At 41.3% G+C, this 21,281-nt stretch overlaps 2 protein-coding genes across 3 annotated transcripts; one reads left to right on the top strand and one right to left on the bottom strand.

Annotated features, from left to right (window-relative positions):
* Positions 1–318: 318 nt before the first annotated feature.
* On the top strand, positions 319–7,069 carry BTBD18 (BTB domain containing 18). The gene is made up of 3 exons (XM_070957257.1): positions 319–481; positions 2,124–2,285; positions 5,064–7,069. The coding sequence occupies exons 1-3, from the start codon at positions 319–321 to the stop codon at positions 7,067–7,069; spliced, it is 2,331 nt and encodes a 776-aa protein (XP_070813358.1).
* A 1,816-nt stretch (positions 7,070–8,885) lies between these two features.
* SELENOH (selenoprotein H) lies at positions 8,886–20,846 on the bottom strand. Of its 2 annotated transcripts, none has more exons than XM_070957255.1 (5): positions 20,738–20,846; positions 18,697–18,837; positions 14,849–14,994; positions 10,023–10,153; positions 8,886–9,489 (listed from the first exon to the last, which is right to left on the bottom strand). In XM_070957255.1, the coding sequence occupies exons 2-4, from the start codon at positions 18,834–18,836 to the stop codon at positions 10,053–10,055; spliced, it is 387 nt and encodes a 128-aa protein (XP_070813356.1). In that variant the 5' UTR covers position 18,837; positions 20,738–20,846; the 3' UTR covers positions 8,886–9,489; positions 10,023–10,052. The 2 variants fall into 2 exon arrangements, with proteins under 2 accessions (XP_070813356.1, XP_070813357.1); XM_070957256.1 differs by lacking the exon at positions 20,738–20,846 and adding an exon at positions 19,050–19,471.
* Between the last annotated feature and the right edge of the window lie 435 nt (positions 20,847–21,281).

Below are 21,281 nucleotides of genomic sequence, written 5' to 3'. Positions count from 1 at the left end.
TGATCTCAAATTGTGGTCATAAATCAAGGACTACCTTTACAGCCCTGCTGTGTCTCCCTATGCTGTTTAGAAAGGTTCAGAGCACACGCATGGGAAGAGCTGGCAGGCTGGAAGGAACCTTTCAGAGGGTTGGATATAGCCCACAGACCATAGTCTGGAGACCCCTGATATAAATCTACATGACTACTGAGCCATGTTATTGAAAGTTATGCCATGTAAACCTTGAACTTGAGTCAAAATGTAGATCAAATAAAATGCCTTAGCCGTGCTTTATATTTAAGGTTTGTTATTGGGTACTTAACTTACCTGGGACTGTCTATGCAACCTGTACCTGGAAAAGAAAGCTACTTTGAAGATAATCCTGGCTACTGGACAAAGAGGCAGGCAGACAGAACAGCTGCTAATTTGGGAGTATATCTGTGCCATCTCTGCTTCCTTTTCTCTTCTCACTCCCAGTATCCAGGAGGAGAGGAACAAGAAGGTGAGCGAAGGGAAATAGTTCAAAGCTGGAAAGATGGCTGGAACACTAGCAAGAATGACTGTTTCACTATGATCAGAGCAAGACTTAATTACTGACTTTTTTTGGTGCCAGATTACTGGGTAGGTCATTTATTTGCAGGTTATGCCAGACTTCTGAAGATCTGTTATGTGAATGTGTCCAACAAATGGAAACATGTTAAACCATGGTTTGGTTAACTGGAAAAAATAGTTGGCTGAATTCAGATGTTAAGCCCAAACAAATACATGGTTTAGCGTATTTGTTGAAGGCATCTTATTGAACAATAGTATAACTTCAGATAGAAAGGAATGCTTTTTTTATTACTGAAGTATCAGCTTAAAAATATATTCTGCACAACTAGTCTGTTATATAAATTAGTGAATATCTTCCCTAATTTGATTGTTACAGGATTATTTTAAAAACAGATTTTGATAAGTGTTTGACATTTTTCTGATTTCTTGAATTATATGCATATTCTTGTTCATTTGTGACTTCTGTAAACTATAAATTAATACAGAACTTGCAATCTATCTCTTTCCTATTTTGTTCCTCAGTATATGAAGTTACATTTTTGCATTGTTAGTGGGTTTGGGGTAAAATGTTTAAACTTTACAAATTCCTTGGGTACCTTATTCATCCCTTAAACTCTTTGAAATGTTCTTTCCAAATAGCCCCTGGCCACATTCATTTGGTAATGTGGCTTATTATATACCACATAAAGTTGGGTGGGGTTTTGAGTTTATGAAAGTTGCAAAAGTTGCTTTAAACAGGGGTGCTCAGACCAAAGTGCAAATATCATAGTCATGAACACCTCCAAAATCTAATTTTTAATGTGACTAGAAAAGGAAAATTATCAAATATGTAGGAAATAACCATGATTTTATTTAGCAAATTTAAATCAACTGCATTTAGTTTTTGTTTTAGCTACAGTCATTAAAACCTTCATTCTGTGCCATTAAGAGGTTATTGGCCCCTGCCTCCTGCCCCAGATAAACCACATAACCCTGGCAGTAGAATATGTATCTTCCACAAGTGGCGTTTTTTTCACACTAGACACAGTTTGAAATATAACTGCATGATGAGAGGAATAAACCCCTCTATGTAAATTTTAAATATGGTTTTGGTTATGTGAAGGTATATATTTTGAAACAATTTATTACTCCAGGAATGGCAGGGTTCTGAATTAAGTGTGCCTTCTTGTTTCATAAAGCATTGAAGTAAGTTTGACATTTAGCGAAATCGCTAATGTAGCAATTACATACCAGATGTAATGATACCTGTAGTTTAAATTGTTCTGCCCCTGTGTTTTAGGATTTTTGTTTAATATGATCAACAGCAAGATTGAAAAATCCATAAGACTATTTTCTACTAAGCAATTTAGGCAGTTCAAAAATGTATTTCAGAAAGTATCCATTGAGGTAAAATTAGAATATTTCTCTGATAATATATTAGTATATATCTATATCTATATCTATCTATAGATCTAGCTATCTAGCTATCTATCCTATGCCACCACACTGTAAATTCTGAATTTAGTTGAAATAAATGCTATTGAACTCTGTTTGATGAGAATTGAGCATAGAGTTCAGTTGCAGTGCTAACATGGGCAACATTTATTTCACAGAAATCTGGTATACAATGAAGGAAAGTTCTGTTACCATGAGTTCTTCAGCAAAAAATCCCAAGATTCTATATAGGAATTCTCGTCTACTCCGTATGGTGTTCTTACAGCTCCATCGCCAACAAAGGGCTGACTTATTTTGTGATGTTGTCCTACAAGCAGAAGGTACTAATTTTTCTAAAATATGAGAGATAGGTATCTAAAATAAATAGAGAGGATCAAGTTCTGATTTTTTGGCTGAATTTTTCTTAGAGCTTTGCAAGTCCTCTAAAAGAGTTTTTCAAATGGTAGATGCCTATATGCAATGTTTTTTTTTTTTTTTAAAAAGAGAATTCTTATTTTTCAGGCTCACACAATTTTTTTTCATAAGTTATCCTATGTTTTTCCATATACGTGTATATTTATCATGCTTTGTTGGATAAAAAGCAATAGCTTTGGTTTAGTGCAGAGTGCTCCTTTTACAGGATATGCATAGTTCTAATAATTATCCAAAATGTCTATTATTCATTTTGTTACTGCAGTAATTTAATGTGGAATATGATGAATATCCTGTTTTCAGTGCCATGACTTGCCTTGAAATTTGAAGTACCAGTAATATGAAATCGCCTGTGAATCCATCCTCACCCAGTTTGATGCACCTTAGACTGTGACTCCCAGAATTCCTCAACCATATCCATAGGCTATTAGATTGAGGAAAAATAGAACTTAGAATACTTTGTCCTTCCACCAAATTGCCACTGCATCATGCATCTTATGACTACAGTTGGACCAGAATTTCAGTCAATAAGCAAAATAGTCATTAGGCGAGATGCCTGTCCAACTGTTTAGCTCGATGATCACAATCCAGGCACTTCCAGTTATGGTCATTAAGTAATCTCTCCAGCCGTTAAGCAGGCAGAATAGCACTATACCGCTTCATAGTACTTTACAGCCCTCTCTAAGCGGTTTACAGAGTAGGGCATACTGCTCCCAACAATCTGGGTCATTTTACTGACCGCAGAAGGATGGAAGGCTAAGTCAACCTTGAGCCGGTCAGGATCAAACTGCTGGCAGTTAGCAGAATTAGCTTGCAATACTGCATTCTAACCACTGCATCACCACATAAGGAGCCTTGGATGGAGGGTTTTTTTTTCCTTCACTGGGCTGCAGGAACAGAGCTCAGATCTTCAGGATTGTAGATAAACCCTCCTCTCCATCCACTGTGGGAGTCAGTGGGGAAATCAGCAGAAGGGAAGGTTGCAAGCTGCTGCTTCCTGCCAACAGGATTCTCCTCATCTCAGGGCTGGCTGAAAGCTGCCAGGAGGATTTAGCCCTGCAAGCAGGCAACTCCATTTGCTTAACAACCACAACTGTGAGTGTCATGATTGTGGTTGAGGGAAGCAATAATATGTCTCACTTAATAACTTCTTTGCTCAGTGACCAATATTGTGATTGTAAGTCGAGAACTATCTGTAGAAGTGGAAAGTTCCCTCATTTCATCCCTTTTAAGTAAAGAGGCTTGCAATATGGAAGTTGAGTTCTGACTAGGAATAGAGTACAGGTAGTCCTTGACTTACAACCATTCGTTTAATGACTGTTCAACGTTATAATGACACTGAAAAAAAATGACATGATCATTTTTAACACTTATGACTGTTGCAGCATCCCCATAGTTACGTGAGCAAAATTCAGAAACTTGGCAACTGGCTCCTATTTATGATGGTTGCAGTGCGCTGGGATCATATGATCACTTTGCGACCTCCAGGCAAGCAGAATCAATGGAAAAGCCAGATTCACTTTATAACGCTGTTATTGACAACGGCAGTGATTCACTTAACAACTGTGGCAAGAAAGGTTGTGAAACTCAGTTAACAATTGTCTTGCTTAGCAACAGAAATTTTGGGCTCAATTGTGGTTGTAAATTGAAGATTATCTGTATTAAGCCTTGGCACTTGAAACATTTAACCATAGTGAAATTTTGCACAAAAAAAAAGTGTGATAGATCCAGGGAAGTTATTTGGAGTGCTGCCACTGCTACTTGTTATTTGTATTTGTGTTGAATTCTTCCATTGAAATCTGTGGAGCCATTTGAGGTGCTTAATTTTGCCTCGGGCATGCCTGTGGATTTGTTTAATATCTTGTTAGTTGTGAATAAAACACATAATGGTAGTTTGTACAGTTTGCAATTGTTTTTGTTACTCAATTGTCCCCAAATAACTAGACCAAATTGCTGAGCATTTGCCTTAAAGAAGCCTTACAAACTTAAGAACTCTAAGCAAATTTAGTTAGGAAAGATGCAGATTTTGTTTATTAAACTGTATACTTTAACACTACCCAGTAAGTTGATGTAAAAGGAAGAATGAGCTAAAATATCCCTTTCAAGGAACCCTGTTCTTGCAACTTTGTTTTAAAAGTACAACTATTTTAAATTAACATGTGAAAAAAGCAGTTTAATACTTAATACTTAAGCGTAATTGATACATTATTTAAGTTAGCATGCTTAAAATATAAATCATCTATGATCAGTGATCTATGTACTGGGATCTATGTACTGGGAATGGCAATAACTGGCGAATGGACCAGGCCCTTTCATCTACCCTGAAGTCCAGATTCCTCTCTGATACACTGCCCTTCCACTTCTTTGCACTTCTGTTCTGTCAGAAAAAGGGAGCAAAGACAGTTGATGGGGAAGATGTTGCTTCAAGGTGCATTTGAGTTAGCATGCGCCTTCCATTTCTTGCCAGGGCAAGTAAAATAGTCTTCCTAAAGTGCTTATGATTAGCTGCCCTGGGAATAGAATTTAGGACTAGATATGTCTTTGCCCTGACCCAGTACAATTCTCACTCTCCTGACATTATATATATTGACCGTGGGAGAATTTCAAGGCTAACCCATGGAGAACATCTTCAGTCAAAATTGATGGTCCACTGGTAAAGTACCTGCTAATAATGGTGTTCTTTGTAGGCGAAGCCGTTCCAGCTCATTGTTGCATCCTGTCGGCCTGCAGCCCTTTCTTCACAGAGCAATTGGAGCGAGAAATGCCTCCCAAGGGACACAAGGTGGTGCTGGAAATTCGGGGGCTGAAAATTGGGACGTTGCGTAAATTGGTAGATTTCCTCTATACATCTGAAATGGAGGTGTCCCGGGAAGAAGCTCAGGATATTCTTGCAGCTGCACGACAACTTCAGGTGTCAGAACTTGATTCTTTACAGTTAGAGGGAGGAAAGTTAGTAAAAAAAAACCTGGGCCGGCGATTAAACAGGAACTGTTTGCAGATAACCAGTCCAATGACCAGATCAGAGACAAGTTTAATTCATTCTTCTGCTCCCTCTGGAGGTAGCTTGACATCCTGGGTAGCTGCAGGCAAGCAAGCAACACCCGCCAGTAATTTTATACCATGCTCCAAAGAAATAAGTAGCCACAACAGTACTGATCAGAAGGACGTAAAGAAGCAAAAGCTTACTACAGCATTGCTGAGTAGTGACAAACAGATTTCAAAAAGCCAAACAATTACTGCTGATCCCCTGAAAACAAAAGTTAAAAAACGCCCTCCAGGCACAATAAGCAATATAATGGGCAGCAATGAGAATGGTGGTCTGCACAGAAAGGAGACTGAGACTGGAGATACACACACTAGAGCCAGTTTGCAGAATTCAAAAAAGATAAAGCTTAGCCGTCCAAAGCTTTCTTTGGCACCTCTGTCTACGTCTTGTGCCACCAAAGACCATTGCACTGTGACATCCAGCAAATCACCAAGGTCTGTTAAACGTCTCTGGAGACAAAAATGTCCTGTCAAGGATGAGGCGAAAAAAGAAGATAATAACCATTTTTGTGGCTTCAGAAGCGCCCCTCTTCCTCCAAAATCTAAAGGCAGAAAGCGCAGCTCCAGTGATCCAACATCCTGCCCAAACATTCCCCAAGAAATAGGTCACATAAGCCGGGTAAAGCTCAGAAAAGTTATCAATGGCAGCTGCTGGGAAGTGGTGCACGAATCGCCTGCTGTGCAGCCGACGGTGGTGCAAAACGGTGTGCATACTTTGAAAGATGAGGGCTTCCAATCTCAACCCAGACATCCTAAACCAGAAGTAGATGATGTGCAGCAGTTGGCCTGGTCTCCTAAACTGCTCCCTGCAACTGCTGAGGCTGCATCGGATCCTGAAAAGAGTGTGATAAAACAACAGCCAGAACTACCTGAGGAAAAAGTGGCTTTGGATGAAGGAGCTGATGCTGCTGGGAATCATTGTGATATGGAGGCATTTTTGCTGGATCATCTGATCAAGGAAGAGCAAGAGCAGTATGATAACCTTGCTTCTGCTGGAGAGTTGGAACAAATGCTAGACTTGCTGCTGGCTGATGAGGATGCCACTGGAGGAATCCAGAGCACCACTATTACACAAAGCCTGCATTCTTCACCCCAGGCAAATGAGAATGTCCCGGGAAATGTTGAAATTGAAGAAAAAGAGAGATGTTGTACAGTAGGTCCACAGTTGGACAAGATAAAAATTAGTGAAGCTGGTGACTCAACAAATGGGAGCTCTTTGCTGGATCCTGTCCTTAACTGTCTTCCGCTTGTAACACCTGAGCCTAATGGTGACTGCCTTTCCTTGTCCAGGTCAGCCTCTCCCCAGTTGGGGGATTGGGCAACAGCTCGGTGTCAGCTGTCGGAATCCACAAATGGGACTGCAAAATTTGCTGAGCCTTTGCCTGTCACTTGGATGGGTGATGAGGACCAAGGACCTCTAACTTACGATATGGGAATCTCAGATACAGAAACAAAGTCACTTACTGAAGCTGTTCTGAGCAATCCTGTGCAGCACAACATGGACTGCAAGCTGTCATCTTTCTTATCCAGCCTAGAAGAAGAAACCATAGACGTTGGTGGGATAGAGGACTTCTTTCTTAATATTGATGAATGTGTCCGGCCAGATCCTTCTCCTATATCTGAAACTGAGGTGGATGTTCTGAACTAGTGAGTGCAAGTAGTGGCAAGGAATTACTTTGACTACTTGGTGAGGTGGGCTAGCAGACAATATTGCACTTAAAATTCCATGGCAAATAGTAAGGAATCTTCCACAAAAAGCAATTAATAGATTCCATAATGTTTTTGAGTATTTTGATCAGATGATGGAAAAGCCCCCTTTAAAATCAAACTGGGGAGAGGCTGCTTCATTATCACCAATTCTCAGCCTCATTAAATCATGACTGTGACATTGCTATAATCTAATCCTTGCGTACAGGCCACCCTTCCAGGATGCTGGGGTTCTTCTGGCCTCTTGTGGGATAGGTAACCTACAGGAAATTGACAGCATTACTTCTGTGAAAAGTAATGTTTTATATTGTGAGATATATCTTGGGGCTGGTAATAATTTTACACAAGTATATTCTATTTAATTTCCTGAATATATCATAATGTAATTGCCTTATAGTAAACACAAGATTTTAAAATGCCAGTCAGAGTTTAAAGTGACTTATAATTCAGAGGACAAAATTATGTTTTCTGGGAAGAGCTCTGTTGTGAAACAGTGTTGTCCTCAACTGTTTTAAGTCCTGTGCTTCCCTTCAATATTTAAAAAAAAAAACATTTTATTTAATGGCTAGTGAATTAACCAAACCTGGGAATAAAAATTCATTGGTGTTAAAACAAATGTTGTCCCAAGCTGGGAGCTACTACATTGAGTTAGCAGTTCAAAGGCAATATAAAGGACTTGTCAACAGGATAAGGATTGCCCTTTGTACTGGCTTTCAGTTCAATGCTTCATTTTTTTTTTTAAATTTTTTTTTTATTTAAAGGTCAGATTGGAACTAGGAAGACCAGCAGTGGGTCTGCTGATCTCACTGCTGTATTTCCCAGTTACTGGAGATCACACAGTACCAACTCAACACTTGCAGCAGTAGATGCTTTGCTGTAAATGTTAAATCTTTCTCTTTAAACCAATATGTTGCTGGAAGTAGCACCCCTTTCTCCTGCAACTTTTGGCCGGATGGCCCATTTGAATTGAGCTGACTTTTCTCCCGATAAGTGGCCTGCAGTATTTAAACACCAATATAGGGAACTAAGTGCCTTGCTGACTTTCTGTATTTTAAATAAGAGAAGGCTCCCTAGAGGCTTGAGAATAATTGCCAAGTTGCTTGTTTTTCATTGAAACCATCTCCCTTGTGTTGCAGCTTCTTCACAGAGAAGTGTATTCAAGTGCAATGACCTATACCTCCACGAAGCTGTGCCAAATACTTCCTTCTCTCACAACCCAAAGCTCTTCATGTATGCAGAACATTCTGAAGAGTAGATGGCACAAAGACTGGAATAATAAATATTGAGTTGTAACTTGTTCAAATAAAAACTGTTAAGTTTTCTTGGTACTTTGTATCATATTTACACTGAAGCCATCTTGTGGGGTTAACTATAGCTAAAGGAAATAAAGTAATGAATACTACAAATACTACATGTTGTTAGGCAGCATAGGGAATATTGATAAAGTCAGCATAGTAAACTAGAAGTTAACAGTAAAGTTAACTATCTTGAGCAGGTATTTTGTGCATAGGGAAAAACATGCGGATTAAATATTAAAACTTCAAAGGCTGAGGACTGCTATCAGTAATACAGGATAATTAAAAGGAAAAGTAAAAAATGAAAACTAGTTGCTGTATTTAATTTTCTTTAATCAGAAGAAAAAAAATAGGTTTAGAGTGTAATTAGCAATTTATGGCCCCCCTGCAGAATAGTTTGGATACTCCAACTTGACTGATTCCTTAGTCAATTAAAAAAAAAAAACAATGCAGAGGAGAGACTTGAGTTTTCAGGGTTCTTTATTCTGTCATGATTGTAGAGATTTTAAGTACAACTTCTAAAATGCCACTAGCAAACAAGCACGCATTTAGGTTTTATTGGGAAAAAAATACAGGACAAAATATTAGCATGGTAATCTGAAGCCATGGGAGGGATGAAAGTGTAATAGTAAAAAAAAAAAAATGTTTTCAGAAGTCATGTGTATGCTTGGGAGTTGTATGTACTTGGGAGGAAAAGTTTAACACCAGCAGATGAAACAGGACATGTGAATATAGATATGCAACTTTAATTCACAAAACAGTGGACAACACTAAACTGCCATGACAGAGAATCTCATGACACAGAACTAAACGTTTATTTCACAGAACTAAATGAGATAGAGGAGGCAGTTAAGTTTTACTGAAAATAAAGTACTTCCCCAAAATTTTCCCAGGAGTAACAAACATTTGAAAGGATGGTGGGGCAGGAAAAGATATTATTTGGTCCATTCTTCCTTGTAAAGGAGGGGCAGCAGTTTCAGAAATACGACCAGAGTTTCTTTACCCCACTTCATCATATCTCATCATAAATGCTCCAGCTCACGGGACAAATGGACAGTCATAGAGGCTGCAGAAAACAAAAAATTCCTGTTAGCCACAGATCCTACTCCCTAGTTCAAGACCATCATTTACAACTTCCAGGAATACAATGGTTTTGTTTCCATTTCTAAACCACGCAGTACAGATGCACATGGCTATCCATAATACAACCTAAGAAAGCTTCCCACAGTATAAGAATACAGAATTTAAGGTTTCCAGAGATGTAAATTATGACTCATTTTAGGTATTATGATCAATGATGGGTACTGGATACTACATATCCAGACCCCATTCCCATGTACATTTGTTCAAATACTGTATAGGAACCAGTTGGTTGGCACGGGGTTCAAGACATTTTATTTGGACAGATTACAGCCAATCCCTGATTTAATGACCATTCATCAACCATTCAAAGTTATAGTGGCACTAAACAAAGGCAGTTATGACTGGTGCCTGAAGTTATGGCCAATCAAAATAAGGGTTTGCAGCCTTGCCTGTCCTTACAAACCACAGGGAACTTCAAAACACACACACACAATGCCATTCTGGATGTGAACTTACCACTTTGCTCCTATTGCATCATTGTTGACTTTAGTTTAAGTTGTGCTTCACCATTTCAATGATGTTGCTGGGTTCTGGGAATTTCAATTTGCGGGGTGGCCCTTTTTTAAGACCACTCCATAGCTCTATCTCTAAAAATAATTGACACATAAGCAATCACCAACAGTACTTGGATTATATAATGTGAATACATCCCAAATATACTGCCAAGAGGTCTCATGGTTTGAAAGCAGAACTGATTTCACTGATCAACTAATTACCTTCAAAAGAAATGGAGCTACTTGCAGTCAGATACCGTTCATCTCTAAATTACCTCATTTTTTTCCCCTGCCAAGCTGGACAGAAGCTTGATGTTCAGTTGATGCTGTATTTGTGGGACGGAGTGCAGAGAAAAAATTGTACTATGAAAAAAAATGAATGCTTCCTCAATAGGGCTCATAAAAAGAACTGAAGGTACTTGTAGCTTGTAGTAAAATAAATCAGATCTGTATGAAAATGGCCCAGCCGTTCATTATGATAACACATTCATTACATTGCGTCACCTCCGTTTTTCATGTCTGAAATACATTTATCAATTTCACTTGAAAGGAGGATGAACTTAAATGGCCTCTGGCAGGATCAAGGATGGAGGTAGTGCACCCATCCTGGCTCCTTTTGACCTCAGTGGTGCTCAGTATCATTGATCATGGTATCCTTCTGAGCCAGTTTCAAGAACTGAGTGTGGGAATATTATTATGCTGGTTTTCCTCCTTTCTTCAGGATTGGTTCCAGTCAGTTGATAGAAGGAGAGAGCCAGCCCACAGCCCCTACTTTGTGGGGTGCCCAGGATCTGGTTCTCTTTCCCCTTCTATTTAACAAGTAAATGAGGTTGTTGGGTGAGGTGATCCACTGATTTCATCAGTGAGATATCATCAATATGCAGATGACATCCAGCTTTATATACCGTATTTTTCAGAATATAAGACACACCGGAGTATAAGACACAACTTAGTTTTTGGGGAGGAAAATAGGGGAAAAAAATCTGCCTACCAGGTATTCATCTGGCTAGCGTCCTTAGTCTGGTCAGCTTCAGCACATTAGTTTGCTGGTTTTGAGCGTGGGCACTTTTTATCCCCTGCTTGGGGATAAAAAAACAGCTTCTAAAGCACAGCTGATCTTTGGAGAGAAGCAATGAGAAAAGCAAGGGTGGAAGATCGCTTCACTCGCTAGCGCCTCGTTAGGGCTGAAAAAAAGCTTCTAAAGCACAGCTGGGCGTGAGGGCGCAGCAATGAGAAGCAGGCAAAGCACGGAAGATCACTTCACTCGCTAGCGCCTCATTAGGGTTAAAAAAAGCTACTTTTGGAGTATAAAATGCACCCAAATTTTCAGCCTCTTTTAGGGGAGAAAAGCGTGTCTTATACTCTGAAAAACACGGTATCTACCCCATGCCTTTTGAGTAATGCTATCCCAATGTTTGGTGGCTGTTTTGGACCAGATGGGGTGAAATGAACTCCCACTCAATCCTAGCAAGACAGAGTGGCGGTGGATATTTGGACCTTTCAGACACAAGGTTCTTCCACCTTTAGTTCTGGATGAGGTTGCACTACTGTTGACAGAGGCTGTGTGCAGTCTGGGGGTCCCTTCTAGATTCACAGCTCCTACTCAAAGGTGGCAGCCATAGCTAGAACCTATGCACACCTTTGGGCAGTGTGTCAGTTGTGGCTATTCCTGGACCAGAAGGCCCTGCTCAGTGATTCATGCCCTTGTTTAGACTATTGCAACACACACTATATGCCTTTAAACAGCATTCAGAAACTTCAGCTGGTGCAGGTAGTAAAAGGTGCCAGATATAGTACACATAACCTTAGTACTGGATGAGTTGTATTGGTTACCTGTATGTTTCCGGGTACAATTTAAGGTGCTGGTTGTCACCTTTAAAAGCCCTACATGGCTTGGGACTAGGTTACCTGAGGGACCGGCTTTTTTTCAAGAGTCTCTACCTTGAAAAATCTAACAGACTGAGCATGCTGCAGATCCCGTCAGCCAAAAAGTCCTGGCTGGCCAGGACTAGAAAACAGGCCTTTTCTGTAGTAGACCCGCCCTGTGAAATAACCTCCTCTTGGAGATTAGAATGGCCTCAATCCTATTATAAAGCTCTAAAAATCTGTCTGTGCTGAATGTGCTAAAGGCAGAGTTTCCTGGCTTACTTGTTAACTGGCCAAGTATCTCAGCTGCTGTGTATGTATATTTTGGATGATTTTATAGTTTTCATTATTTTAATTGTACTGGGTTTTTTTTAAATTGTAAGCTGCCCAGTCATTGATTGAGTAGGCAGCTATAGAAATTGAACAAACAAACAAACAAACAAACAAACAAACAAACAAACAAACAAACCTAAGCTTGTTTATTCTATGGCAAGTCTCATTAAATTCAGTAGCTCTTTTTCCCAGAATAATAAGCTTGGGACATTCATACTACAGTTTCACTTTCATCTGCAACTTCTTTTTTTCCACGTTAAAAAAAATGTGAATATCTGCAACAAACCATCTCCTTAGCTGTGGAAGTTGTCTACCATTTGAGAATCTCATTTTCCCAAATTTTCTTGAACACTCTGAAACATCTCCATGGAGAAAGGCACTCACTATATACCGTATATTGAGTGTGACAAGGTGAGGCATGATTGGTGTACTCATCAATCTCTCCCGTCTTGAAGATGCAATATATGTTTTTAGCCACTTTGCATTTCCTGCTCCTTCTGTAGTCAGTACCATAGTTAGCACAGTTAACACATGCAATGTATTTAAGGGAAAACATTGTATTAATTGGAAGAGTCTACTATTTCTCATTTCAAAACTGCATAACACACGAAGTGATACCCAAACATAAGATATGATGAAGCAGAACAAAATTAACCATCTTTCTAGGCTGTAACTTAGTTCTGCTGCATCATATCTTATGTCTGGGCATCACATTTATATAAGATCTGAGCAATTAATTCCAACTCTCGAGATTTCAGGAATATACCATAAAATATTGTGCAATATTTTGCTGCTCTCAGAAAATCTTAGCTATTTTATGGGAATGAATGCATGTTTTTTAAGAAGGCAACACACTGTCACAGGATTTTATGTTGCTGATGTCTGCAGTGGGTGATCTGGTGCTATGCTTCAATACCCACTTTCACATCTATACTGCACAAAGTTTGTGGGAGGACTAATCCTTCTTTGATTTACAATCACATTGGAAATTCTGGCTTAGGATACTGGGTGGAATGAAAACACCATTCTAATAATAAAAAGTCACAGACACTGAAAATATGGGACTAATATTGAATATGAAGATCAAAGCATATAGGTACAAACAATAGGTACAACAGAAAGAAGATTTTCCCTGCGACACTCTGTAGAAACAAAGTTTGGACTTTGAAGAATTGGATAGGAAGAGTATTGAGACTTTTGAACTTTGGTGTTGGAGAAAACTCAAGACTGCCATGATTATCAAATGCCATGTTAAACAAATAGATCATAAAACAAATAAATCCAGAGTTCTCACGTCAAGCACAAATAATCAGGTTCAAATTAGAAAAATTTGGACACATTATAAAAAAAGCCTAACTCTCTGGAGAAGTCTATAAAGTTATGAAAGGTGAAAGGAAAGAAAAAAAGAAGCCGATCTGTAATAAGGCACATGGATTCAGTTGTACCTTTGAAAGTTCTGAAGGACCAGGTTGAGAACAGAGTATCTTGGAGAAAATCTATCAGTGAAGTCACCAAGACTTTATACCAACTTGATGGCATATACTGTGTTTCCCCCAAAATAAGACCGGGTCTTTTAGACATGACAATAAGCACTTGGGCTTATTTTTGGGGAGGTCTTATTTTTTTTGAGGTGCAGGAGGCGGCGAGCGCAGTCACCTCATGGCTGCTGGGCCCCTTAATTGTGGCCCATGGATCAGCTGATCCAGCAAGGGCTGGGAGTTCTGTCTCTCCGGGTGCCTGGAGATATTTCCAGCACACTCTTGCTAGCCCCAGCCCTGCCCACGGCGCCAGGCAATCTTGCAGCCAAGGGCCCCTCTGCACCTCACCTTGTGGCTATGGAGCAGGCGTTGATCATGGTTTGCGCTCCGCCAGGCCTGGAGCTCCGGTATTGCTTAGGCTGCTACGATGAGGCAGAAAGCCATAGGGCTTGTTGGAATCAGCTCCCCCCCACACCCTGCTGCTGCTAGAGAAAAGAACAGGCAATTGTGGAAGATTGTGGGAAGTGCATGCTTACGATAGAAGGAAAGCCCAGCCTGTCCCTTTCAAGGGATCAAATGTCTGTGTGTGTGAGAGAGAGAGAAAGAGAAACTACAGAGGGGAGTAACAAAAATTGCAGGCAAAGCTGTTTGAAAGGGTTTCCCCTGCACCGTTTCTCTTCTCCACTCCACCCGCGGGGCCCAGCAGCCATGAGGTGACTGGGGAAGGGAAAGGCTGTGTCCTGTGCTGGCCAGCCTCACCCCCTTCACTAGGGCTTATTTTTTGGAGTGAGGTGTATATTAGGCCCATTCAAAAAAATCAGACTAGGACTTATTTCGGGGCAGGTTGTATTTTCAGGGAAACACGGTACTTAAGTCCATTCTGTAATATCTGTAGATGGGCAATTCCTGAGCAGTTGATCACAGGCTTCATGCGTGCACTTGCTACTTGTGGTCAAGTATGCTTTTAGGCCAACAATCCTAACTAGCATGGCTTTCATCATGGAAATCTGTGGTATATTCGACAGTCCTAGCTAAGCAATGGTTAGCGCTGAGATTGCAAATCCAACCGAATCTCATCCATCCCATTCCCATAAGCGACACAATAACTCACTGGTGCCATCCTTTTTCAAGAGAACTACTTCAAAACTATTTCTCCGGGGTTTTTCAAGGTTGACCTCCACAACGATGTCAGGAAAGGCCAGGCACAGCTCTTGGCTGACAGCCTCAGCTCTGCGTCCAAAGACTCGTCAGCTTTTACTGTTAGTATTGAAGAAAAACAAAGAAAAAAAAATCTTAATACTACATAACGAATGTGAACTATTATTTTGAATGTCTCTGGAACTTAAAAAGAACAAGGTTCCCACCATATTTAAAAATACATATCGTTCTCATTTTATTTCGTAACAAAGACTTTAACATTTTATTCGGAGGTGGGGGGGTAGTTGTCTATCATTTTACACACGTCCATTAAACACAAAAATATGGCACTTGGGCAATTTATGGCACTTGGGCGATATGTTGCCCAAACTGACATTTGCATTGTCACTACATAAAATACATCCTGGAATAAATTTGTGCACATGTAGCTCCTAAATGACACAGTTTGTATCATTAACTTTTTTTTTTAAGATGGCGACAGCGGCTGCATATCTTTGTAGATGGTGCTCCAGAGCGTTGTACAGAATGGTTTTTTGAAAATTTGGAATGTAGAGATTGGTATGTGGAAGTGGAGGAGTGTGTAGAGAGAAAGACAAGAAAGAGACAAGCTTGATAAGCTAACTTGAGAGGCTGGTGTTTGTTGAAGAAATGGAGGTGAAGAAACAGAAAAGCCGAGAGCTGAAAGACTGGAGAGGTCAGAAAGTGATAGTTGGAAAGTGAGACGGAACAGAGGAGGTGGATGATTTACAATTATGTGACTCCCCTGGTCTCCCCCTGGATTCCCCTGACTGAAGTTAAACCCTGGTCTGAGAAGCAAGTGTCAGTAGCTGTAGCTCTGAATTTATGGCATGGGTCATCTGATGGAGGCAGAGCTGACAGAAGAGACAAGCTTCACTGGCTTTTGTCGGCAACTCGGCCTACTCGTGGTTAATAACACTATGGAGAGTGGCAGGCTGCCATTGGGATTTCTTGAGGTTAACTGGCGAGTGGAGCTTGGAACTGTGAACTTCATGAGACATTGTAGGACTACACAGCTGCTAAATTTCCAGTGCAGCATAACAGGCCTTCTGGCTATTTTTCTGGCTACTTTCTGCAATCTTGCTTCTGGAATCCTCTGAATGTTCTGTAACCAGGCCTGGGAAGGCTGCTTGGGGAATCCTGGGGCTGGAAGGGAAAGTTAAGTGAGAGGCGAGTGTGTTGGTCCCTTTCCCCCAGGTGAGAGCTGTGGGGGAGGAGTGGCTCCCTGCTTGGTGGATGAGAGCGACCGGGCAGGGTGCCGTTTGTGCATTGAGTGGATGTATTCTGAATGTGTTGGGAGATAAGGGGGGCTGGATGTGACCCCTCTGCAGCAATGTGAAAGGGGTGGTGTGAGTTTGAGGGCGCTGAGAGCAAGTGCTGTAGTGCCTGTAAGGCTCACCTTGCCCCAACAGTCTCAGTGGAAGGTTTTTCCCCTTTTTAAAGAGGAGTGTTGAGGATGGAATGGTTTTCAGGGAAGGCAGAGGAGGGTAACCTATTTCAGTGGTGTCGGATAACGGGACATATGAAAGGCAAGGGGGGGGGCACAGGCACAGGGAACGTGACCTGTGTTTAGTACCGGTCTTGTGTTCTGCCCCCTTGCACTCACCTCATTTACCTGATCAGCAGATCTGTGGTGGCCCTGGTCTTAGGCTGCTACTTTTAAATGTCAGATTAGCTTGCAATAAGGCTAGCCTTGAAGAGAAAGCTGATCTGGCTTGCATAACCGAGACCTGGCTGGATCCAGAGGGAGGTGTTCCCCACGTAGAAATGTGCCCAGTGTATTATCGAGCATGGCACCAGTCTAGACCTCATGACCGAGGAGGGGATGTGGCTGTTATTATCAGAGAATCTCTAATAGCCTCCAGAGGCACTGCTCCACAAGTGCCCGGCTGTGAAACCCTTTTTCTTAGGTTGGGCTCAAGGGATCAGGTAGGATTGCTGCTGCTGTACAAGCCTCTCTGCTGCGTGACAGCTCCCTACCCGGACTCCTGGATCTCGCTGCGGGGCTGGCACTGGAATTCTTTTTTTCACTGAAATCAATGTCTTTTAAATTGGGTTTTAAACCTCTTTAGATAAATTTGGATGTTTTTTAATCTTTGATCCTAAATTACTTAATCTGTTTCTTAATAGTTTTTAACTTCTATATGTATTTGTATTTATTATGGCTGTTCACCGCCCTGAGTCCTTCGGGAGTAGGGCGGTATACAAATATGAAAAATAAATAAATAAATAAATAAATTCCCCAGGCTTACAGTTCTGGGGGATTTCAACCTCCCATCCCTGGGGACAGGGGCGAAGGTAGCCCGAGATTTCATGGAAACCATGACTTCCATGGGCCTGTCCCAGATCATCCAGGGCCCGACTGGTAATAGTGATCACACACCTGATTTGGTGTTCTTGTCGGAGCAGTGCCTATGTGACCTGGAACTGGTGGACCTGTCCTTGGTCCCCTTGTGATAATCAGATCAGTCTGGTGGCAATGAGTTTCTCAAGAACTGTACCTCCCCACAGGGAGGCAGGACCTATGAGATTGGTCCACCCCGTCGACTAATGGACCCGGATGGGTTCCAGAAGGAGCTGGGAGTTATAACTGAAGATCTACTGTGCAGTCCAGCCGAACTCTTAGTCACTGTTTGGAATAGGAAGGTGGCTGAGGCTCTGGATAGGACTGCACCCATGTGACTTCTCCTTACCCGTAGACCTCTCTGTGCCCTTTGGTATTCAGAGGAACTGAGAGGGATGAAACGCATGAGGAGACGTCTAGAGTACCGCTGGTGGAAGACGGGTTGAACTCGATCGAATACGGGTAAGAGCTCCTACTAAGGCCTACCTCGTGGCGATTCGTGCAGCGAAGTGTAAATACTTCTCCACACTAATTGCTTCTGCAGATAATCGCCTGGTGACTCTCTTTAAGGTGAGCCTCCTCCTCCTGTGGAAGGAGGTGATTGAGGTCCACCTGAAGGGGTGCGCTGAGGAATTTGTGGATTTTCTGGAAGACAAAATCGCTCGACTTCGTTCCCAGTTAGATGCCAGTGTGGTTGCTAGTCCGGTGGAAACCCCTGAAGCAGGTTCTCGACCTGTTATCTGGGAACAGTTTGACCTTGTTGCTCCCGAGGAAGTGATTGTTTTTTTTTTTAAAAAAAGACCATTTTGTAGAACTCTAAAGTTCCATGAGAAATTGATGGGGTTCTGTGAAAAGCTAATAGCAAAAAGCTATTAGCACCCTTGAACCCAAATAACTTTGTTTTTAGAGCTTTGCCTCTTGATTAGGATTCCAGATTTTTTTAAATTAACAAGTTCTGTAACTTTAAAATGTTAGAAAATTTCTGAATTAGAAAATGTATTTCTATTTGAGTGGTCAGCAGTATTTTTAAAAAAATCTGTTTTAATATATTCATTGTATTAATAAGGCCAGATGACATTCTTTCCTATTTGGAGAACACATATTTAAAATGTCTCCAGCCAGGAGTCTCTAGATCTACTGAGGCTCCAATTTCTAGAATTCCTGGAACACCTAAGAGAAGGCAGCTCTAAGCAACTGTTACCAACATTCATGCATCAATTTAAAACATCTACCCATCTCCACAAAACTTGTTTTTCTCCACAAATACAACAGCAAATACAATCAGTTAAATTCACATTATTGTTGTTATTATTTTTTACTGAATACCTGTCCTAGGTCCAATAATTATTTTCAGAATGGGGATAAAAGTTATTCTAAAACAAGATATCTGACTGATCCCTTCTCTCAATATGTAGGCAAATATGTCACGGATCTCTTACCAGTGCTCAATGGTCACACGAAGGTCTCCCGATCCTTCAGTCTTCCGGATCTTGGGCACATCACTGGCTTCCTCTCCATTGGACGCTGTGGCTTCTGCTTGAGGGATCTTTGCCTTCCTTTTCCGCCCCTTGGGAGGCATTCTGAAGTGAAGGCAAGAAGAAAGAATATCACATTTGTATTTTTGGATTACAGATCTCAGTATACAGTAGTGGTCAAAATTGTGGAAACCTGGTGGGGAAAGTATATTTTTGAGGTTTGATGGCTAATAACACCACTTTTTTTTTTGGAATAGTACCTTAAAATTATCTATCAATGGAAATATAATTTAATCAAGAATGTAATGCTTTTCAACCTTTGTTTGAGAGATAAAAGTGGCTTTTTTGGTGGAATTCTAGATTTTAAACCAAATTCCCGCAGTCTGCGCCGAACAGTCCTTGCACTCAACTTCACACTGCATTGCGCCATTTCATCTTGTATACACCCAGATGATTTTCTTCTGTCACATAGGCACAGTCTCATAATTCTTCTATCATCACTTGCAGTTGTGCACCTTTTCCTGCCTTTACCAGTGTGGTTTTGTAGTGACTGAATCTCCTTATACCTCTTCAAAAACTTAGAAATGCCACCTTTGGTTAAGTTTCCACCAATTTTTCTTCCAATTTCTTTATAACTGTAGCCTTGTTCACTTAATAATACTATTTTACATCGCTTTCTGGGCGACCAGTCAACCCTTTGCACCATTACTTTAATTTTATTACTTTTTACAAGCTCACTAAATGAAAGAACACAAAAAACCCCAACCAACTTGATAGCGATCTCATAACACACTGGCAAATGTCCTCCTCTCAGCTTCAATACATGATATCAATAACTGAATCCTACTGATCTGATTGGCTCATTGCCAAAACAGGATGACACCTGATTGGCTCTCTAAACTCTCATGCTCATGGGCTACAATCAGATGAAGGAAAGCTACCTGATATCAACCTAAGCAAGTTGTGCTTCCTTTTTCTGGTTATCTGGCTATAACTTTTCATAGAATACAGATAATTGAACAGACGTTTGTTGCATTACATTCTTGATTAAATTATCTTTCCATTGATATATAATTTTACGGTACTACTCCAAAATAAAGTGGTGTTATGAGCCATCACATCTCAAAAATACACTTTTCCCAAAAGGTTTCCACAATTTACCCACAAGCTTTTCATCGGAAAAGAAAGCAGGGCAAAAAAAAAAAAAAATTATAAATGATCATGGTTTGTTTTACCAATTTATAAGCAAAGGAGACCCCGTGTAGAATAGTTTAATAATGCTGGGATTTGCTAGGCAGACCAGGGTTCAAATTCCCATTCATCTGCGGGGCTCACTGGACGAGATGCTGAGTGCTGGGAGAAAAAGGATGGATGGATATACAAATGCAGAATTCTCCAGCCAGCATAGCATAGCTGGCTGGAGAATTGTGGGAGTTGAAGTCCACAAGTCTTAAAGCTGCCAAGTTTGAAGACCTCTGTACAAATGCAACGGATAAAGGGCCAGAAGCAACAGAATCATCTTTGACGACGCTAAAGAGAAAGGGCAATATAACCATTAAATATAAGCATAACATAATCGGTCCAAAAACCCTCGTTGGAGAAAACAGAAGAACGAACCGCAGAGAAGTTTGCCAAGAAAACCATTTAGATTTAAGCATTTAAAAAAAAACAAAAAAACATCGCGGCTCTGGAGTTGCGGGGAAGAGATCCATCCTGCTCTCAGATTTAGGGGGATAATTCAACTGAGAAGCCAACGAACACGACTATTAAGAGAGGGCAGCCTCCGGGTTTTCAAGCAGCGAAGCAACCGCGCCTGCTTTTTTGTTGTTGTTGTTGCAATCCACACGGTGGGCAGCTTCTTATACTCCAGAAAGGAAATTTCCCGCAGCTTTACACCATTAAGCACTGGACTGGAAGGGAATGAGGAGCATTAACGAAAAACCCGCAAAAGGCAGACGAGCAACCCCCCAGGGGCAGATAGAGGGAAGAAACCTTCCCGCCTCACCTTCCAAAGCGGCGGCGGCGGCGATGCTACAACAACAATCTCACGCCTCCCGACTGCCCCGCGCGCCAAAGACCTTTCGTAAGATGGCCGCTGCCCGCCCGTGAAAACGGGGCGTTTTGAATGACGTTCCGTAGCAACCAATCACGACTCGGTTTCGAAGGGCTGCTGCAGGGGTCCTCATACTTTTTAAATAGGGGGCCAATTCAGTCTCTCAGACTATTGGGGGGGGGCGGGGCGGACCTGCTGGGAGGGGGCGTGGCTAGGTGATCATGTGACCATTCCTTCCCATTCCCACTTCATCCTATTGCTATTGCTATTCCGTCCCATCCCATCCCCATTCTTTCCTATTTCTGATTCCATTCCATGCCCTTCCTGCCTCCCTCTCCAGGGGTAGAGACAGCCGGGATTCCTCCTTCAGGGATTCCTGAAGGAGGAATTCCTTCAATTCCACAGTAGATTTAAGCGGGGGATCCGGTCCGTCAAAAACAAAAAAAATCCACCTGCGGAAGGAGCCGCCATGGGCAATGGGGATGGGCTCACCTCT

The sequence above is a fragment of the Pituophis catenifer genome, unplaced genomic scaffold (genome assembly GCF_029215685.1).
Source record: "Pituophis catenifer annectens isolate HBS135680 unplaced genomic scaffold, rPitCat1.0.hap2 SCAF_1, whole genome shotgun sequence".
Lineage (NCBI taxonomy): Eukaryota > Metazoa > Chordata > Lepidosauria > Squamata > Colubridae > Pituophis > Pituophis catenifer.
The sequence above is the reverse complement of the archived record's forward strand: the minus strand, read 5'-3'. Positions and strand labels throughout refer to the sequence as shown.

Excerpts from the sequence above, each read along its gene's own strand:
- BTBD18 (XM_070957257.1), top strand. The coding sequence starts at position 319 with ATGCAACCTGTACCTGGAAAAGAAAGCTACTTTGAAGATAATCCTGGC. Across the intron at positions 482-2,123 it reads AGGAGGAGAGGAACAAGAAG|AAATCTGGTATACAATGAAG; the intron begins GTGAGCGAAGGG and ends TTTATTTCACAG. Across the intron at positions 2,286-5,063 it reads TGTTGTCCTACAAGCAGAAG|GCGAAGCCGTTCCAGCTCAT; the intron begins GTACTAATTTTT and ends TGTTCTTTGTAG.